General features: G+C 38.1%; 4 protein-coding genes and 1 pseudogene across 4 annotated transcripts; 1 reads left to right on the top strand and 4 right to left on the bottom strand.

The window, feature by feature from the left end:
- Positions 1-2762: 2762 nt before the first annotated feature.
- Positions 2763-5023, bottom strand: LOC141612744 (RING-H2 finger protein ATL65-like; annotated as a pseudogene).
- Positions 5024-6844: 1821 nt separating this feature from the next.
- LOC141612997 (uncharacterized) lies at positions 6845-7312 on the top strand. Its single transcript, XM_074431741.1, has one exon. The coding sequence runs from the start codon at positions 6845-6847 to the stop codon at positions 7310-7312; it is 468 nt and encodes a 155-aa protein (XP_074287842.1).
- Positions 7313-8628: 1316 nt separating this feature from the next.
- Positions 8629-10440, bottom strand: LOC141611234 (anaerobic nitrite reductase Glb1-1). The gene is made up of 5 exons (XM_074429730.1): positions 9922-10440; positions 9593-9686; positions 9390-9504; positions 9192-9308; positions 8629-9091 (listed from the first exon to the last, which is right to left on the bottom strand). Exons 1-5 carry the CDS (start codon positions 9956-9958, stop codon positions 8948-8950), a joined length of 507 nt encoding a protein of 168 aa, XP_074285831.1. The 5' UTR covers positions 9959-10440; the 3' UTR covers positions 8629-8947.
- Positions 10441-10536: 96 nt separating this feature from the next.
- LOC141611233 (plastid division protein PDV2) lies at positions 10537-14283 on the bottom strand. Its single transcript, XM_074429729.1, has 2 exons — positions 13924-14283; positions 10537-11257 (listed from the first exon to the last, which is right to left on the bottom strand). The coding sequence occupies exons 1-2, from the start codon at positions 14149-14151 to the stop codon at positions 10652-10654; spliced, it is 834 nt and encodes a 277-aa protein (XP_074285830.1). The 5' UTR covers positions 14152-14283; the 3' UTR covers positions 10537-10651.
- Positions 14284-15299: 1016 nt separating this feature from the next.
- On the bottom strand, positions 15300-18501 carry LOC141611232 (uncharacterized). Its single transcript, XM_074429728.1, has 8 exons — positions 18205-18501; positions 17726-18112; positions 16891-17270; positions 16692-16791; positions 16543-16602; positions 16373-16459; positions 16153-16281; positions 15300-16061 (listed from the first exon to the last, which is right to left on the bottom strand). Exons 1-8 carry the CDS (start codon positions 18247-18249, stop codon positions 15753-15755), a joined length of 1497 nt encoding a protein of 498 aa, XP_074285829.1. The 5' UTR covers positions 18250-18501; the 3' UTR covers positions 15300-15752.
- Between the last annotated feature and the right edge of the window lie 880 nt (positions 18502-19381).

The following is a 19381-nucleotide window of genomic DNA, read 5'->3' as shown; positions in this document are numbered from 1 at the left end:
AGTTTGGTTGGCACGGAGACTCCGAGGACGTAGGCACTGAGGGGCTGTCTGACCACGTGTCGAATGACGCGTGGCGATCGGCTCCTCGCAACCCTAGTCCGGCTTCTCTCCTCGTAGCGGGAAGGGCTTCGTGTTGCCCGACTTTGGATAGTCGGACTTCTTTCTTCATTTCTTCGGGGCGGGCCTCGTTGTTGCCGCGACGACGCTGTCCTTCCGCGAGTGGGGGAAGGACTTTGGTCTGCCACAAGCAGCACTTGCTCCGCCGGCGTCCTAGTATGCATGGCTCCTTGTATCGCCCCGGACAAGTTGTTCGGGGTCACTTTATGGGCCCTGGTCACCTGCGGGTGTGCTGCCGTCACCGTCGTTGCGATGGGGGTGATCGGCGTATTACCCATCAGGTCCAGGAATAGCTTCAGTTTGGCTGCATCGACCACATGTCCCATGACATTGACGTGGCCGGCAGGCAGCGGTGTTTCTGGTAGTATTGGCATCCCGTACGCCGGTTGGATTACTCGGCCGGTTGGGGAATGCATGATCTCAGAATTAGGGATTGTGTCATCTTGGTAGAATGCGGTTTCGTCACTCACAACTACTTCTTGTTGTTTTGACATCTTCTTAGCTTGCTGGGTGGGTTTTGTTTTGTGTTTTTTTTTTGTAAGGGATTTGGCTAGCTTTTAGTATCACTTTCCACAGACGGCGCCAATTGTTCCGGGTGTAATTCCGGAGCAGGATTTGTTACTACGTAAGCTTGTAGAATGATGACTTTGCTTGACTCTTCCTTTCGGCCTCTTCTGAAACAATGAACAAAGTGAGGGCTCGGCTTGGTACCGAGCGAACTCACTCCGACGCTCAAGTCAGTAAACTTAAAATGGATTAAGTTGTGTGTTACTTGACAAAGTATATTGTAGAGAGATAAGGGAGTTAATACCAGATGAATGTGTTTAATTGATTATTTTCGAATCCTTTCCTCAATGAGGATTGAGGAGTATTTATATACTTTCACCTTTTGTCACGTAGTGGCCAAGTGGCAGAGCAGGTGGAAAGACTGTTCTACCCTCGGCCGAGGGACCCATGGCAGGCCGGCGGACCTGGTTGACTCCATGCCGAGGGGTCTTGGATATGAGTACACGGATATGTCTCCCGGCTGGCTAGTTGCCTAGCCGAGACCCAAGTGACGGGCCGACAGGCTGCGTCGGCTAAGATGTCTAATACGTTGACTTGCTGTGGATATCTTTGACCTTGCTCAATATGTTGACTCGGTCAGCGGGTGCAGAATATGCCCCATCATTTATAATAAAAATCAAAAATTTTAGATTAAAACTCAAAAACTTGATCTTAATGCTCAAAAACTATACCATCTGATGTACTACATCAGATATATAATCCACTTACTGGTGAAATTTAGGTAAGCAACTTCCTTAAATATTAAGGAATAAAAATTAAAATTCCGATCCTCAAATAGAATGAAAGTTTGTAAACTTGGACTTTAAATAAGTTAAAAAATGAAAAATATTATTATACTCCATATTACACTAAATTTGTTAATTTTTATTATCAATAACCTCTACATAATGCAACAAACAAACAAACAACAACAATAACAACATTAACATTACCCCAGTGTCTCAATGGCTTCCGCAAATTGTGGGGGTAAGGGCGTTCGGATGTACCCAGCCTTACACTTATGTTAGCAATACAACGAGGCTGTTTCCGAATAACACAAGATGAAAATTACGTCGAAAACTACATCAAATGACCGCTACTTCACAAAAGAAAGAAGAGGCGCAACCACTTATTAATGAGCCATAATACATTTAAAAAAACCGTAATGATAAATACAGCCCTAAGGGCTGTATTTAAGAACTAAATTACTTCCCAAAATGGAATTAAATTAGGAATTTATGACACAATTATGCGTAAAGTAATGTCATTAATACTTGATTTAAGGTTTTAATTCTTTTTTTGGCACCTTAAAAGCTGTATTTATCATTTTCCTAAAAAAAATATATACACATTAAAAAATGCGATTAATATGTCATATTGAAAACCGTGTAAAAGCAAATAAAGGAAGAAAATTAAAGAGAGGAACTATGAAACTTCCTTTTTTTTTTGTTGGTCCTAACTCCTAACCTTTCTTTTCCTTTCGCACCCATACATATCAAAGCGTCTTGTTTGTAATGGGATAATCCCGTCACAAGCTGAAGACCTCTCATCAAAAGGGAGAGGGGACAAAGTGAAGCATCCCCCATGTGCTTCCCCACTCACCTCTTATGGGTATTTTTTGAGAGGAAATAATATCCGTCACAAGCTTGTGACGGATATCGCCATTTTAAATGAGATTTTGTGCATACATATATAATAAACACATCATACGTCCTTCAACAATGCCACTAGTAAACTAGTGGTGTACCGAAGCACTACCATGTAACAAGAGAACAAATAGATAAAATCATAATCAATTCATATACTACCTCCATTTAAGTCCACTCTATCTATTTCATTTTTAAACACTATTCACGAGTGAGTATTCAGTTTCAATTTTCTCTCGATGCGTAAGTGGAAATATATTCATTTGGGATCTTGTTTGATTCGTCTTTACGAGTACATTAAAAATATCTAACTTTATATTTTTTGCAAATACGTAGTTAACGATATTTATCGCGTAAAACACGCGTTGGAAAACGTGAAAAAAGAAAGTGGTAGAGTGGAGTTGAATGGAGGAAGTAGATAATATGTAACATACATGCAACATTATTCACTTACCAAATTTCATCAACTAACCTTGATTTTAATTTATAGAGAGAAAAACAAAGATCTAAAGAGAGACATTATTACAGACTCGAATTACCGGAAAATTCTAGAATTTGTGGTTAATTAATCTCTCTGTATCCGTCTATCTATCACTCCCTAGTCCCTAGTCCCTAGTAGTACAACTAGGAAAAATTCTTAGGTCTTCCGAGAACACATTAATTGTCCTCCCGGAGGACCTAAGAATTTTTCGTACAACTAATCCAGTAACATTACAATGATCGTCCATATCAAGTATCAACGCATTAAACGCAAACTCGACAACCTCTATTAATTACAAATTCTATAATAAGACGGTCTCACATTATAAGACTGTCTATTTTATATAATTACATTATTAAACTCTCCCTCCCTCTACTCCTTTGCATTTATACCTCTGTACCCCCGTCCGACATGTAGCGGAACCAGGATTTGAACTTAGTAACATAACCGTAACCGTCACTGCTAGTCGTCTCCCTTAATTCCGCCACCTATCCGGCGAAATTAACGCTTCCGGATCTCCCAATCTCGTCCTACTCGACGTGTACCCTAACATCCTCCCGCCGCCGTATCTCCAACTCGCCGACGACTCCGACATCAGAAATTTACTCCGACGACGGAAAATCGCCGGCGACGGAAATACTCTTCATGACGAAGGCTGTTTCAACCAAAAACTCCGACGTCGTTGTCGACGATGCGGTGTCGTTGCTGATAGTCTTTCCGAGGCGAAGCTCCGTCGTTCGAAACTGAACGAGTTCGATCGTTTTAATAATAAATCGATGTTTCGACGACGGTCGCCGGATCGGATTAGTATTCCTCGTCTCGTTGGCGATGGCGAGACGAGGAATTCGGTTGCGGCAAGTTGAATTTCGTTGGATGTTTGTTCTGGTAATGGTGCTAAAAACACGCTCTCGAAAGACGGGCGAATTCTCGCGGACATGAGAGGTATCATGGGAGAATTGCGCGGGAAGAAGTCGTTAGCACGACAAATAGGACACGTGGCGTGAGCACGTAACCACACGTCGATGCAATCGACGTGGAAGGAATGAGAACAGTGCGGTAATGTTCTCATGTAATCACCGTCTTCGAAATCGAGTAAACAAACAGCGCAATCCTCGAACAAATCGATTTTCGAGGATTTATAGGTTGTTAACGGAATTGTATTGATGACGGAGTTGTGGAGACCGTAATACGGAGAGTAGACGTAGAATCCTCCTCCTGTATCCGAGTCATAAAGAGGACGAGGAAGAGGAGGAAACGAATCAATATTGGATGAAGGGAACGGGAGCCGCAGCCTGCAACGCCACCTACGGTAGCGTTGCAGGATGCGGCGGAGAGGTGGGAAGAGGTGTTGTGATAGGAAACGAGAGTAGGCTATTAGGAGGAATGCCGCGGCTGCTATAATTACCATGGCTAGTAAAGGTGGGCTTAGGTCGATTTTTTGTCGAGGCGAAACAAGTTCACTTGGTGCGGTGATTGGCGACGGTGTCGGGGTGGGTCGGACCATGTCGGTTTAGTAGGAGTAGTTTTCATGAGGTTAAGAGAAGGGAAGAGAACTAGAGAAGGTAAGTAAGTGTATAAAGAGGGATGAGGCTGTTTGGTTAAGCAGTTTTTTTTCTGGGACTTGGGTCAGGGGGTGTACTGAGAGAGATCGGGAAAAAGTCAAAAACACGATTTTTAAAATAAGACGGTAAATGAAAGAGGGTTGTGAGACGTCTTCAGTTAAAACTGTCTTAAGCAAGACATACTCTATTTATTAGCATCTTTAAATGACGTGTGTAATAATATTTGGTCACTAGAACTACTAGAAGTCTAGAACTGAAAAACCGTCTTGTGCAATAATTTTCCGAGGTGAAATAAGAAGAGAGAAAAGTATGTAATGTGGAAATTTGGTGGAGGATCACCACTTAAAACTGTCTACTGACTGGACTGAAGGCTGAAGCAGGACTTCCTGTGTTTATGATGTTTGACCTATTTCTTTGGTTTTCCTTTTGTGTTCTTACCTTAGATTAAGACATAAGCCAACTGGATCCGAGCTGTCCAAAAACGAACCACACGGAACCCGAAATTTTGGGAGCTGGAATCTATCGAGCTGATTTGAGATCAAACTGATAACCGAAAACAACTCTATCATATGGAGTAGAGACAATGAAAGTTGGAAGTTGTACGATTGTACGCTGTAATTTATGTTATTGTTGATGCATTATCGCTTCAATAGTTTTGTTTCCGACTTGAAAATGTACCGTATAATTGGGCTCATTGTTGATTATTATCATCAGACAAGGAGTGCAATCTAAATGTAGCTTGTGAAAAGGACAAGCTGATTTGAAAGTAGGCAACACTTATCCTATGGGCTTGTGAACTAGTACAAGCATATCTATTAGGATTTAGGAAGTTAGGAATACTACCCTTCAATGGCAAGTATTCTAGGCCTAAAAGTCGAATTGAGTCTTGAGATCTCGTTAACCTTGGATGAACGGAGTAAGTCTCTTGAGATACCGTCTTCCATTTAATTATGTACTCCGTATTACATTCATAATCTACAATACATTGGAAAAATACTCGAATTCCACCAACAACATTCCTCGCATAGTCGCATTTGCCTAGAATAATACGAGTATCAAATTTTGTTACTCGCTCTCATAATATTTTCGAGTTTGAAGTAACATCGACGATCCCATGCTCTTACACAGCTCCAACCTCCTGGTGAGTGGTGACCCTAGCAAACCTCAACTCAAAATCTTAAGTGGAATTAGCTTAAACAAAGTATATGGACTTCATATGTCTATCTCATCAAAAAAAAAAAAAAAAAAAAAAAAAAAAAAAAGTAATTGGGACACCCATGTCGTTCTACTTTTGCATTTAAAAGTGGCAAATACTCCGCATCTAATCTAAAACAATAGTACGTCTCGCTTAAAACCGCTTAGGCCGGGTTCTTTCCAGCTTCATTTTAGGCCATTTCAGTTCAGCCCAGTTCCATTCAGTTCATTTAATCTCTATTAATTCAGCCTCATTCAGGTCATCTAAAGTTTAGTTCAGTTCAGCTGAAAAGAACCGGACCTTAAAATCGCTGCAAGTTAAGACCTGCCTAGAAAAGTGCATTAACTAATCACATCAAGGTGCCTTCCTAGATTTGGAGGGATTATATTAGGTTGGATAATACAAGCCGCTTTTTAGTGGGGTTCATCCTATTACTTTAACAGCTGCTTAATCCACACAATTAATAGCTAACTAATGTGTTTAACCTAAAACAAGATGAAACTAATTGAAAAACTTTGCTTATGTAAGATACTGTAGCTGTTAATAGCACATTGATAATGACTATGGAATAATATTAGGTAAATCTAATGATGTCTTACACACTTTTCTTCATCCTATACCACACTTAGCTAAATCCATACTTGTGGTCAAGAAGCCAGAAGTTTGGGAAGTGGCCCAAGTGGGGGAAAAGCGGATTCTCTGTTTCATTTTCGTGTTTCATCTTTTTTTCTATATAAAGGGAGTTACAAGATCGATTTTGATGCTGATAGGGTTTGAACCCAGCCATCCAGACCCAGGTCATGAGTATCACCTCTCATAACTTTACCAACTAAGCTAGTTGACATCTGCTGACAGAATCTTTAAATGGCCAACCACTCGATGTCTTAATCAGTATAGTTTACTTGTTTTCGCTCTTACCGAGTCCATGGTCCTAAAAGCCACATTCCTTACTCGAAGTTGCCGGTCATTACAAGCTATTAAACTACTAGCCACATTAATCTCTTGTTTGTTACAAAAAGTTTGTATGAAGTCTATGAACCATAAGAAAGTTCAGCATTGTGATGCAAGAAGTTGCCTTTTAAGACCCATATGTCAAAGCATAAGTCTTTTATTTCCTCTTTATCATTAAATTTCTCCTTTACTTTTAGTCCAATTTCTTAGAAAATCATTCTCATTTGTCTTTTCATAAGGTGGGCCAAAGAAGTTTCCTCTATAAATCCCATATTTTCTTCACATTCTTCAGTCTCCTGTAATTTTTTTTCTCACATTTCTTCATTTCCTGTACTTTTTTCATCAGATGGGCATTTGCAGCTCTCAACTGTCTAAGAAAAATGGCAACTTTCTCTCTTGGAGAACTACAGTTATGCTTATTCAATTCGACGGAATGTTACAAGAGTTTGATCAACCAATAACAGCGCGCCATGTACTGTCGCAGTACCCGGGTTTTTTCCTGGCAAGTTCAGAGTCAATGTATGTTGATATACCTGTTCCTTCAGTTCCATATGATGAGAAACTTGAACTTGGTCATATATATTTTCTGTTGCCAGTCTCTCAGGTTAATAAAGTTGTTTCCTTGCATGATTTGTGTGGATTAGCCATCAAGGCTAGTATCGCGCTTGGGTTAACTAATATAAAGAGAAGCGATTCCAATGTGGCTAAACTGGTTGCTCAAGCGCGTAGTTCTTGTCGTGGATTAACCGGGTTTGATGCCATTGCTGCACTCTACCCTCAGGCGCGCCGTGGCAGTCGGAAAATTGACTTCTGAACATCAAAGTTAATGTTCTTATAGTTTCATTTATTTATTTATTTTCCTGGTTTTAAAAAGGATGAGTCTGTGACTTATGAGAATGGAAGCAAAGAATTCTGTATCTATAATTCTATATTGAATGCAAAAAAAATCAATGTGGTTTTTAGTGCATTTCTGTATCCATTTTTAAAAAAAAATAATAATTTCTCTTTGTCCCGGTTATTTGTTTACCTTTATTTTTGGCACAAAGACCTACTGTTGCTATGTTTATTTGATGACAACGAACGGTGATAAGGCGGCCACCTGGTGGTATCAGGACTCGGTACCACCCTCTTACATGCCTTTATGTAGGCTCTATCATTTCAATGAGAAAATGACGATACTCAGTACCACCCAGTTACGTCATCTCATTTTTCTTTCAAAATAGAACGGTAAACAAATGACTGGGATAGAAGGAAGTAAAACCGTAACATCAATCATTGAAGTTTCAACGCTCACCGTGTATAAACCATATATTTTAAATTACGAAATCTACTTGGTACGGTATGGGCAGCACCTTTCGGTTCAAGCTGTAAGCAAAAGGCCAAATAAGGTAGATTGAGTGACAGAGAAAAGGGCAAAAAAGTGCTGCAGGAATGCAACAACCATGAATCTGGCTAACTTTAATCAATTGTTTGTTAGTAAAACTTTAGGTACAATTATTTGAGAAATGAGCTGTAATGATTTCAAATATTTAAGTCTAGAGATGTGGGATGCTACTTGTATCCAGGCATAATCTGAAGATTGTAGATTGGATTATTCAATGCTGGGGGTCCTATACATTATATGATCATATAACAGTACTGTACTGGTTTTGTTTTTTGATATGCTTGTATCAGTTGGTACATACAGCTTCTATGGTTCCAGATGAATCGTTTTTCGGAACCGCTATTCGCACACGTGTGCCACAGGTTGAGACAGGGTGGCAAGACAGGGATGGAACATAGGTTATGATAATTGAGCTGGTGTTGGTTTCAATGCATGTCCTTAGATGACAGTATCAGAAGAGTTACATTTATTCAGACTCCTGCTCTTTCCGTCTCAGTCATTTGTTTACCTTTTATATTCATTGTGACAGGTATTTTAATCAAAGGTAAACAAATGATGACGGAGGGAGTATCTGTTAAACACTCACTAACCAACGAAATCAAAATGACTTGCGAAAATCTTGACGTTTTAATTTTTTTTTACGTAGAGTGGTCGAAATTCATCCAATTTTAGTCGAAATAAAAGGAAATGGACATACTTGTAGGCTGTAGCAGATTCGGGATTTCGGGGAAAGAGACTGAAAATAACAAATGGGAATTTTTCTTAGAAGCAATATTATTACACATGGTCATTGCATTAGAATTACAGGTTGCTGCACTAAAAACAGAAAAAATAACATTACACATGGCTGTAAAGGAAAACCAAAACAGCGACAATGACATCGTAGTCCTGCAATAATTTGAAGTTAGCTAACAAGAGCGGTCATATGGGTTGTCAGTGTAATCGAAGAGAGACCAAAAAGTTCAGAATTTAGATTGGTAATGATTCAGGAAAGCAACAACATTATTCAGTAGATATATATATATTTAAGTAATGAACTATGATCGGATTCTGCCTGTGAACTGGTTAAGCGGAGACTGCAGGCTTCGTCTCGGCTTTGATAGCTGCAGCCAGCTGATTGAAAGCTTCTGTCCAAGCATTCTTCATCTCTGACGACCACATCTCGGGGACTGCCTCTTTTATTGTTTCCAGTAAGGCATATCTTGTCACCTGTGATTATATTGACATTGTTATTTTTCAGATACAAAAGCGAAAGTTAATGAAAAAATATTAGTATTTGTCTATTTGACAAAAGAGGTAACCCGAGAACCTCATAATGTTCATCAACAACTCCATATTTGAAGTGGACAGAGCCCAAACGCTTCAAACTTGACTCCGCAACAGTAACCTTGCCTGCTTTCTTAAGCTGAGCTGCCGATTTACATGTCTGAAATCAGGAGTTATGACATGTCAGTGCTGATGTTCAATCAACAGCAAGTTAATCAGAAACTAAATTTAGAGAGCCAACCATGACAAAGACGGAGGTTGCGTGGGTTTTGAGCTTAGGGTTTTGCTCGAGAGGAACATCAGAGTCTCGAGCAAAAGAGAACAACTTTATTGCTGTTGGCGCTATTTCGAAGATCCTGCAATTAACAATTCAGAAACTGTGAATAATAAGAGCAAGAAAGAACAATACTTTAACATTTTAAAACAGTGCAGATGTTACATTACTTGAGGAAGAACTTGAGTCCGAGTTCAGCCGAGTTCTTTTTCATCGCATTCCATGAGTTAACCACTAAAGCCTCCTGTTCTTCCGTAAATAACACTGAACCACAACAACCACAAAATTCATAACGCGCAGACTAAAATAATTACGCAACATATTAACTTACTCCTCAGTATGTTCTGTTTTTCTTTGTTCTGCGTTCCAATATGAGTCTTCCATAGACACAAAGCGTAACACCTTTTCTTTTAAGCCGAATTTAACATTTGCGCAGAGCTTAGTATTAGATAATACTAACAGAAAAATATAAAAGACAAACAATGAAACAATAGAGTACCATTAGATACAGGACAAGTGCTGTTTCCGAGACTCATTTTGCTATCTTGTAAAATCAATCTGGTTCCGATTCTCTTGATATAAGTACTTGTATCTCTGCAAGGTATATATTGCTATCTTGTTCAAACTCGCGCTATTTATATAGAAACATAACAACCTTTGAGCGCTACGAAAAGAAAACTAAGCCAGAAACTGTGGGTTTGGGAGTCTTGACTTTTGATGAACATGGCAAAAACCATGGGCCTGAAAATACTGCAGAATAGAAGTCATTCTGGCTGCTTTCTTCTTTGAAAATTGACTAAGTATATCATTTGACATGTCAACCATTATTTTTCAATTGTCAGGTACATCTTTTCGATTTCATACCGTGTATGTATAGAAAAGATCAGCACGATTACAAAACATGCTGATATATAGAAAAGATCAGCACGATTACAAACACAAAGGTGAATAGCATTCAAGCTGTTCTGACCAGGAATTCGACACCCTGAAAATAACAGGCAATTAGGAAGATTAAGGCCGAAATAAGCCATTCTTCAATTTGGTTGGCTCCGTCTGATGGGACAACATTAAGCAGATATACGCAGAGCCTCTGACGACAAAGAACCACAGAAAATAGGATAATTGCGCAGAATTTAGCGACAACTTATGAATTACTAATTGGCAAAAATATTTCATATTACTTGTCAAAGGAGGTAGGATATACAAAAAGGATGACAACAAAAGCCATTTTAACCACATCCGAAGTTCACATCAGGGTCAGTAGCAACAAAATCAAACGGAATTTCAACTCTTTCTTTCACAATGCATCGGATTTCTCCCTTCTCCATTACTGCCACTTTCCCTGGTGGACAACGAGCACTTAGTGTCTTCTTGTCAGGGTCGAACAAGGTCAATGCGGGGAAGGTGTTGACCTTCTTTTTTATCTTAGGCTCGAAACCAGCTAAGCTAAGAATGGCGATCACACCAAAAAGGGTAAACGTTGTCTTGACAGTAGAATTAACCAGAAATCTTAATCCCCGCCAAAGTTTATTACCACTGTTTTGAGTTTGACTTCGCCTGGACTCATCATGGCCATTTTGTACAAGCTTACGGGCACTTGAAAACCTTGAGCCAAGGCCGTTGTTCAAGGCTACAGAATTGGGAGCAAGGGCAGGATACGGCATAAAGAATTCATTCTCGTGCTCCACCTCCATACTTGCAAATGCTTCAGCCTCTTGTATCACATCCAAGTGTTCCCCTTTGTACTCGCTTAGCTTCTTAAGCAACATCTTGCGGTTATTCTCAATATCCCTTATGACAGCTTCTCTTTCATATTGCTGCTGCTGTTGTAAAGCCTGAACCCAAAATCCAAGTGTTAGCCGTCTCATAGTGAAACCATACACTGGGAGACAAATACACGTCCACGCCCAAATAAACATACCAAAGTTGGTGCAGTGACCCGTATATTACACAGTTTACTTCCCCTTCAAATTACTACAACATATAAAGCCTGGCTTCACAAGCAACATAAATATGACAATTAACGATTTTCCCTCTTTAACACCTTCTCTAATTAAGCATATGGCTAGTCATAGAGAAACCACATCACTCAATGTGATGTAAAATCAATGCTGGGTAATACAAGAACCTAAAACCATAACATGACACGCTCATTCTGACTTCACACCTATGAATGAATCCTTCTGCAATAGTTACCACCAATTACCATAAATTTCGCTGACGGATGGATGTTGCAATTAGATATCTGGTCTTTTACACTTTAACGAATTTTCAAGATGTACGCAGTCTTGCTCTTAAAAACCTGCAAACAAGTCCTTGTTGTATATACACAGAACCAGTGCATTCCCATCGACAACAGGTGGGTAGCTACTCAAATATACGATGATTTGCACCCGTGAATTTCTTAGAATCAGTGCAAAAGACCAAAACAAAGTAAAAGGAAGCAGCTTTATGCCAAATTCTCTACTTATCAGCAAACCACAAATAAGGTTATAAACTTATAACTTATAACAGGAACAATTACACAAATTGCAGAAAAGATTACATCGTTACAAAACTAACAAAATGAAAATGAATCTGAACTATGAACAATCACACAAAGTGCAGAAAAGATGATAACTTTATTGAAAACCAAGAAACTAAATTCAACAAAAACAAATATAGTAAGTCTCTTTAAACACCATCCTAAGTGTGAAACGGATCCAACCACATATCTAGCACTAGTGAATGAATCCTTCTGCAATAGCTACAACCAAAACATGACATAAACTTATTCTGAGTTCACACTTATGAATGAGTCCTTCTGCAACAGCTACCATCAACCAGCCAAAACCTCGGCAACGAGGGAATTGATAATGTATTAGACGTATGCAGTCAAACCCCCCTCCCCTTCCTAACCAACCAACACAATTAAATCCTAATATGTACACAGCCTTCGCCCGTAACCTGTTATTACATCCCTTATGCCAAATTCTCCTCCTACCAGCAGTGAAAGTGACCAAAACAAGTAAAAGAAATCATTTCTTCGACATGGTACACCTGGTGCACATAAGAATTTCTCAACTACACACCAAATTCTCCCCCTACCAGCAGTGAAAGTGACCAAAAAGCGCGTCTAATACATCTAAGAAATGATTAAGCATCCAAGTAAGAGAGACACCATCTCTGATTAAGCATATGTATAGACATAGAACCACATCACTAGATATAATGTAAAATCAGCACCGGGTAATACAAGAAACTAAAACCAAAACATGACATATACATGTTCTGACAACACATCTATGAATGATTCCTACTGCAATAGTTACCACCGGCACCAATTAAATCTCCACCAGGAAATGATGATGCATTATATGCAATCCGGTCTCTAACACAAACGAATTTTCAAGATGTACGCAGTCTCGCTCTTAAACCTATAAACAAGTCCTTGTTGTATATACACAGGACCTGCGCATCCCCATCGACAACAGGTGGGTAGCTACTCAAATATACGATGATTTGCACCCATGAATTTCTTAGAATCAGTGCAAGAGACCAAAACAAGCAAAAGGAAGCAGCTTTATGCCAAATTCTCCACTTATCACCAAACCACAAATAAGGTTATACTCCATAGCTAGCCCTGTAACTTACGTGTAGCCAGAAACAGGAACAATTACACAAAATGCAGAAAAGATTACATCTTTACAACACTAACAAAATGAAAATGAATCTGAACTATGAACAATCACACAAACTGCAGAAAAGATGAGAACTTTATTGAAAACCCAGAAACTAAATTCAACAAAAACAAATATAGCAAGTCTCTTTAAACACCATCCTAAGTGTGAAAAGGATCCAACCACATATCTAGCACTAGTGAATGAATCCTTCTGCAATAGCTAAAACCAAAACATAGCATAAACTTGTTCTGACTTGACACTTATGAAAGAATCCTTCTGCAACAGCTACCATCAACCAGCCAAAACCTCGGCAACGAGGGAATTGATAATGTATTAGATGTATGCAGTCAAACCCCCCTCCCCTTCCTAACCAACCAACACAATTAAATCCTAATAAGTACACAGCCCTCGCCCGTAACCTGTTACTACATCCCTTATGCCAAATTCTCCTCCTACCAGCAGTGAAAAAGACCAAAACAAGTAAAAAGAATCATTTCTTCGACATGGTACACCCGGTGCACATAAGAATTTCTCAACTTCACACCAAATTCTCCTCCTACCAGCAGTGAAAGTGACCAAAAAGCGCGTTAAAACCACGTCTGTAATTATATCTAGCCAGAAATTAGGAGCAAAGCAAAGAAACCAAAACAACAAACCCAGCAAACTGGAACAATCACAGAAATTGCAGGAAAGATAATAACTTTATTGTAAACCCAGATAATAAATTCAAAAAAAAAACAAATATAGTAAGTCTATTTATGACTGTATGGGCTACTATAAATCCGTTTCACGCTTACAACCGTCTTAAATGAAAACCCGAAAAGCAAAGAAAAGATAACCTGCAAGGAAGAAAGAAGAGATTGAAGAGAATCCAAAGCATCACAAATGGTGAAAAGGGTATCATCAACATTTTGTTCTGCATCATTAACATCATCATTAGATACATCACCATTAGTATTGCTAATATTAGCTCCAGAAGTTGATTTTTGAATGCAAGTAGCAATTTTTGAGTGAAGTTCTGAAGCTCTAACTAACACCATTCCTATCCTTTCTGTATCCATGTCCATGTTTTTCCCTTTTTTTTAATAATTTTATTTTAATATTTCTTATACAAAATGGGGGAAATGGGGAAGAACCCTAAAATTGAACATCTGAGAAATGTATAATTGGCTGGGGTTTTAGGGTTTGAGATTTATGTTTCACACCTTTTCTTTTGCTGATAAATGATGTTTTGTTCACACAATTCTACAACCACCACCACATATTATTTAGAGCATCATTTTTTTCTTCTACAATTTACAAAACCTCAAAAAATAAAATAAAAGCTTTTACTAGATTATAAGTAAATAAATTGTTAAAACAAAATTGTGCAAAATTTGGAACTTGTGATCATTTGTTGAAAAGTGTGAATTGATAAGAATTAGTAATTGTATTTTGATTTATGTTACTTCGACTCGTTGCGATAGGGTTATGAAAATTGAACATGATATGATGTTAAAGTATTAAATACAACTTTTTTGTGAAGAGTTTCAATTTCATAGTTTTAAATGAAGTTTCAAAGTATTGTATCGTGTTGCATACTCAAAGTGTTGAGCACGTGACATGCTGTCAAAGTAAAGTGTCGAAGTAACATATTTGACAATTTTAATTTTAACTTTTGTTTTTCGAATGATGAAAGAACTCGAAATCGCTATCTTTTTACTAGGTGATAATGAAGCTTATTGCATACTCCGTATGTGATAACCTGCAAATTATGCATATAACTTCACCTCCTTCCAATTTAATTTTAACTTGTGGTTTTTAGATCAAATTTCGCAACTTGGATAATTCAAATTAGATATTTTTCTTAAATTTCAAATGTAGCAAGCGTCAAGAAATACAAAAATAGTAATAATTGGAAAATATGGTATTAATTTTGGTATTCGCTTTAACTCGAGGAAACTTCAATAGATACTTGGAAATTAGTCATTGCTCACATAATTAAACAAATTAAACAAGTTTCTTAATTCAATCAGCAAAAAAAATGCCCCATTTACTCATTTATGACATTTTAGGCCAATTAAACTAGTAACTTCATAGGAAAAAAAATGAAATGTTTTAACAATATTCTAGTATGAGATAATTTCACGATAATTTTATTGCGAGTCTTTCTTCAATACCGTCCTTGAAAAAATGCAGACAAAAGACTCATCTTCCTTATGTTGTTACCATCATGAAAAAAATGTGGCATATTAGGCCAAAAATGCAACCAAAGTAATGCCAAAACTCAAGCTCTAAGCTTATCTCCTCATATTTAAAGGGTGAACTATAACCACAAACAAGTACTAGTAAATGATCAAATAAGCTCAAGTACACAAAAAATTGTGCTGGAAGATCATCAAAATTTGTTGTCATGTTCCCTACACCACTGACCTATGCTGCTTGTCCTGCTTGAGCATGTTTGATCAGTTTATATGTCGCTTGCGCGACCTACATATAACCCTTGACAGAAAAACCTCACTGTCGGCCCAATGCGTCTGTGTATGTCATTGTCACTCAAACTTGTTTGCAAGCGAGTATCCAAGTGTCCGACTCAACTATTTTTTTTTTTGACATATTTATAATATCAGCTTGAATTGCAGTTCTACAGATGACGATTGGGGTATGTGACGAGAGGAAGTGACAGATATCACGACATTTCCATGTGGAACTGATAGCGGAAGGAAAAGTCATGGGGGATCCATCCAATGCCCTTCTGACCCTTTTTAAGCCAGTGATAGCGCGAAACTTTACTTCTTTGAAGATCTGCAGGAATAATTTGCTCGAGAATGGATCTAAAATCTTCTGGATGCAGGCCTGAGTCCTTTGCATAGGTCTCTACAGTCTTTGGCAACAAGACTTTATTCTGTTCTTTGTTAACTTTATAGTTGGATAATATGTAGTCTCCTCTCGCGGCAATCAACTCCTGGTATACTCTCTTAGGCGTGTACACCCGAACCTACAAAAATGTCAAATTCTTAAAATCCTGTTTTTTTCTCTCAACTTCTTAAAATCCTGTTTTTTCTCAAAAAGGGAGTAAAGGTAGGTACCGGAGGATCAGAACGACTTCCACAGCAAAGCGCAAAGTAAGATAGAGGTTCAGAGTGATCAGTTGCGAAACCTTTGGTATCATCTCTCTTCCTGGACTTTGTATTTCGATGAAACAGATGAAGGAGCCACTACATGAACAAAGAAACACGATTAAATATGGAAACGAGTTGATGGTTTGATTAGTGACGGGAGTAAGTATTAAGAATGCAGATGCTGTACTTGTCCTAGAAATGGTAATCTGCTCCCAAGAATGAAGTTCTGCATCATTCCTGCACTCACAGTTTGACCGCCAATGTTATATGCAGCCTGCAATCAGCGACAACCTCATTAAACAAACATTTCGCATTATCTTCCTCCATGTAAATTAAAATCAAGTAAATTATGACTACCTTTAGAAGCAAGGACACTCTTTTAAGCTTGATTTGTGAAACACCATAAACCAGATATGCCTGTATGAATGTATGACCACGACAATTAATATTAGCCCTTCATTAATTTGCCACGTTACCAACTACTGGCGCTCAGTATCGATTCTTACATGCATCACTAGCGCATTATGCACATTAATCCAAAATGCTAGCTTCTCCTCATGCTTTAACTTGCTTGGATTAATAGCTTCCAGTTTTCTAACAAGTGAACTGCAGTCAAGTAACGGAAACAGACTGAAATTCAGGACTTGTAGCAGAATGTGTACTTCGCATAAAATACTTTGTATTATATTAGGATGATATTATTACCTAAACTTTTGAAGCGTAGGGTTGATTTCTTTCATTTTCGCGCTGTCCCTGCAGATATGGAGAACCTCAATCATTTCAGTGTACGGTCCACTGAATTCCTGACACGAGCCATATACAGAAACATCTGAGTTTAAATCCAGTGAGGAATTCATTTTCAGAGGACTCCACAGATGAAATTCAGCGCTTGTTGAGCAGCTCATCAGTGATATAGACGAGACTACAGGCGATGAGAAAATGTTTCTAGTCTTGGTATTTGCTGCAAGTTTACAGTAAATGGTTGAGATACATCTGATCATCTCCTCTGAAACCCAGTTTGCTGTCTGTCTAGTCTGACAGGAATCGTAGCTCATCGCATAATCGGAAGCTTCAGCAGTAGCATTCTGTCAGAATCAAATTTTTTACAAGATATAATTTCCCTCAAACATCCTTATTTCGCAATTCCATTATCTAATTAACACAAAGTATACGCCACCACTTTTCAAAAGATTATTCTTATCAAAATGTTAACAGCATCAGCAACAGCAGGAAAGCGTAGTCCAGAACGATTTAGAGTCGGCTAACTTAACTGTCACTATGATTCTATCTTTCGTTGAAAAATCGGTCAAATCCTTGTACGAAATGCTATATAAATGAAAATATAGGTTGGAAATAAAGTATGATCAGCAACAACATCACAAAGTTTCACTGCTAATTTCAGATACTCCCTCCGTCCCAATCATAATTATTTCCCTTTGATCAAAATACCCTTAACAAAGAACAGAAGAGGTAAACAAATGATTAGGACGGAGGGAGTAAATTGAACCATTCAAGTTCCAAAAATGACATCAAAGCTTACCTCCAGCAATCTGAGAGGCAGAGAATGATAAGAGTGTACAGCATCAGCAATCTTTACAGTCAAAGGGGGAGATTGGACTAGTGGATAGGCAGAATGACGAGACAATGAAGAGTGGCTTCGATGAATACTCGAACCAACTATATCTTGTTGATCTTGAGCTCCATAGTACTCCTTCAAAGGAGTACTGTTACTGACCTGCTCATCTTGGTACGACATACTAGAGCAATCAAAACTGACTTTTACTTGTTTGGTATCTTTAAAGTCACTACACAATGGTGATGTTATTCGACGATCAAATGCTTTCTCGTACAAAGACAGAAGATGTCTCTCCAAATGCATCACTTCCAACTCCAACATTGCAATTTCCTTCATTATTTCTGTTGTAGCCTGAAACAGATACAACATCAAAATGACTTGAGATCGGCTAACAATAACCATCATACAGAATTGTCACTGTGACGCGACTGCCTTAGACATACCTTTGATTTCATAGGCCTCTGAAACCCGGAAACAGGAGTCTTCATTTCTGAAATTTTGCAAGCTCTTTAAGGCAGCTTAAAGTAATGCAGGATTAGTAATGACTCGGCTTTTCCGATTGCAGACACAAACTTTTTTTTATTCTAGGGCATGCTTTAAGCTTTTATCTTACAATTGAAGACAGATTATAGAAAAGACCATGGAGCTACTATATAGTATGTAGTGTATATGTGAAGTTTCATGTAAAAAGTGTGATTTCAAAATTTTGTATACTGGACATAAAGAAGGCTGTTAAAGCTATCAAATCAGACTACAAGTCTGTGTATATGTAGCCTTTGTGAACAAAAAAGTTTAACCGGAGTACATGAATCTGACTAAAACCCGTCTGGATTTAAATATTCGATATATAGAAGTATTACGTGTGTTAAAAACGATTTTTTGTTCAAATAAAAACATGTGCTATGTTACTCCAACTCTTCACTTGAGTATCGCATATCCGACACTAGTCAGTCGGATATGACACTTCATATTAGACTAAAAAATTTAAAACTTCGCATAAAATAACTGTATCTGACACTTCAACACCGTGTCATAACCCGAGTCAAGTAACATAGCACACATATACTGTTAGAAGCATAATCAACAATTATATCTATAATGCAAATCATTGATCAGACACCTTTAACATTTTGCATTACAATAATCAGCACAAATCCAGTATGATGTGCACAGCAATCACAATATAGATTCACAGATTAGTCATAAAGTAACCCTACTCCCCTTTTTATTAACTTTATTCTAAATAACCGATGCAGGGTTAAAGTAATAAAGCATTAATAAAATAAGACAAATTTAACAGATGTAAAATTAATTAGCAAACATACTGCTGATCCCCTGAAGATGCCATAATATTTAATTAATGTAACCTGTATTATCCAAAAGATACTACAAAACAGCAATATGTAAGAAAAAGAGTAGTGTACAAATGTTGCAACAAAACAAAAACATACTGTGATATGAGAAAGACTAGTCACAGGAATGTGTAAAACCAGAAAAGAGTTGACAATCTATTCTGACAAGCATCAGATTGGACAATGCAAGGCTATGTTACGTTTCGCGTACTCGTTTTCAACACTTGACACGCGGATATGAGTATGACATTTGAACATTTCATTTTAA

The sequence above is a fragment of the Silene latifolia genome, chromosome 11 (genome assembly GCF_048544455.1).
Source record: "Silene latifolia isolate original U9 population chromosome 11, ASM4854445v1, whole genome shotgun sequence".
NCBI lineage: Eukaryota > Viridiplantae > Streptophyta > Magnoliopsida > Caryophyllales > Caryophyllaceae > Silene > Silene latifolia.
The sequence above is the reverse complement of the archived record's forward strand: the minus strand, read 5'-3'. Positions and strand labels throughout refer to the sequence as shown.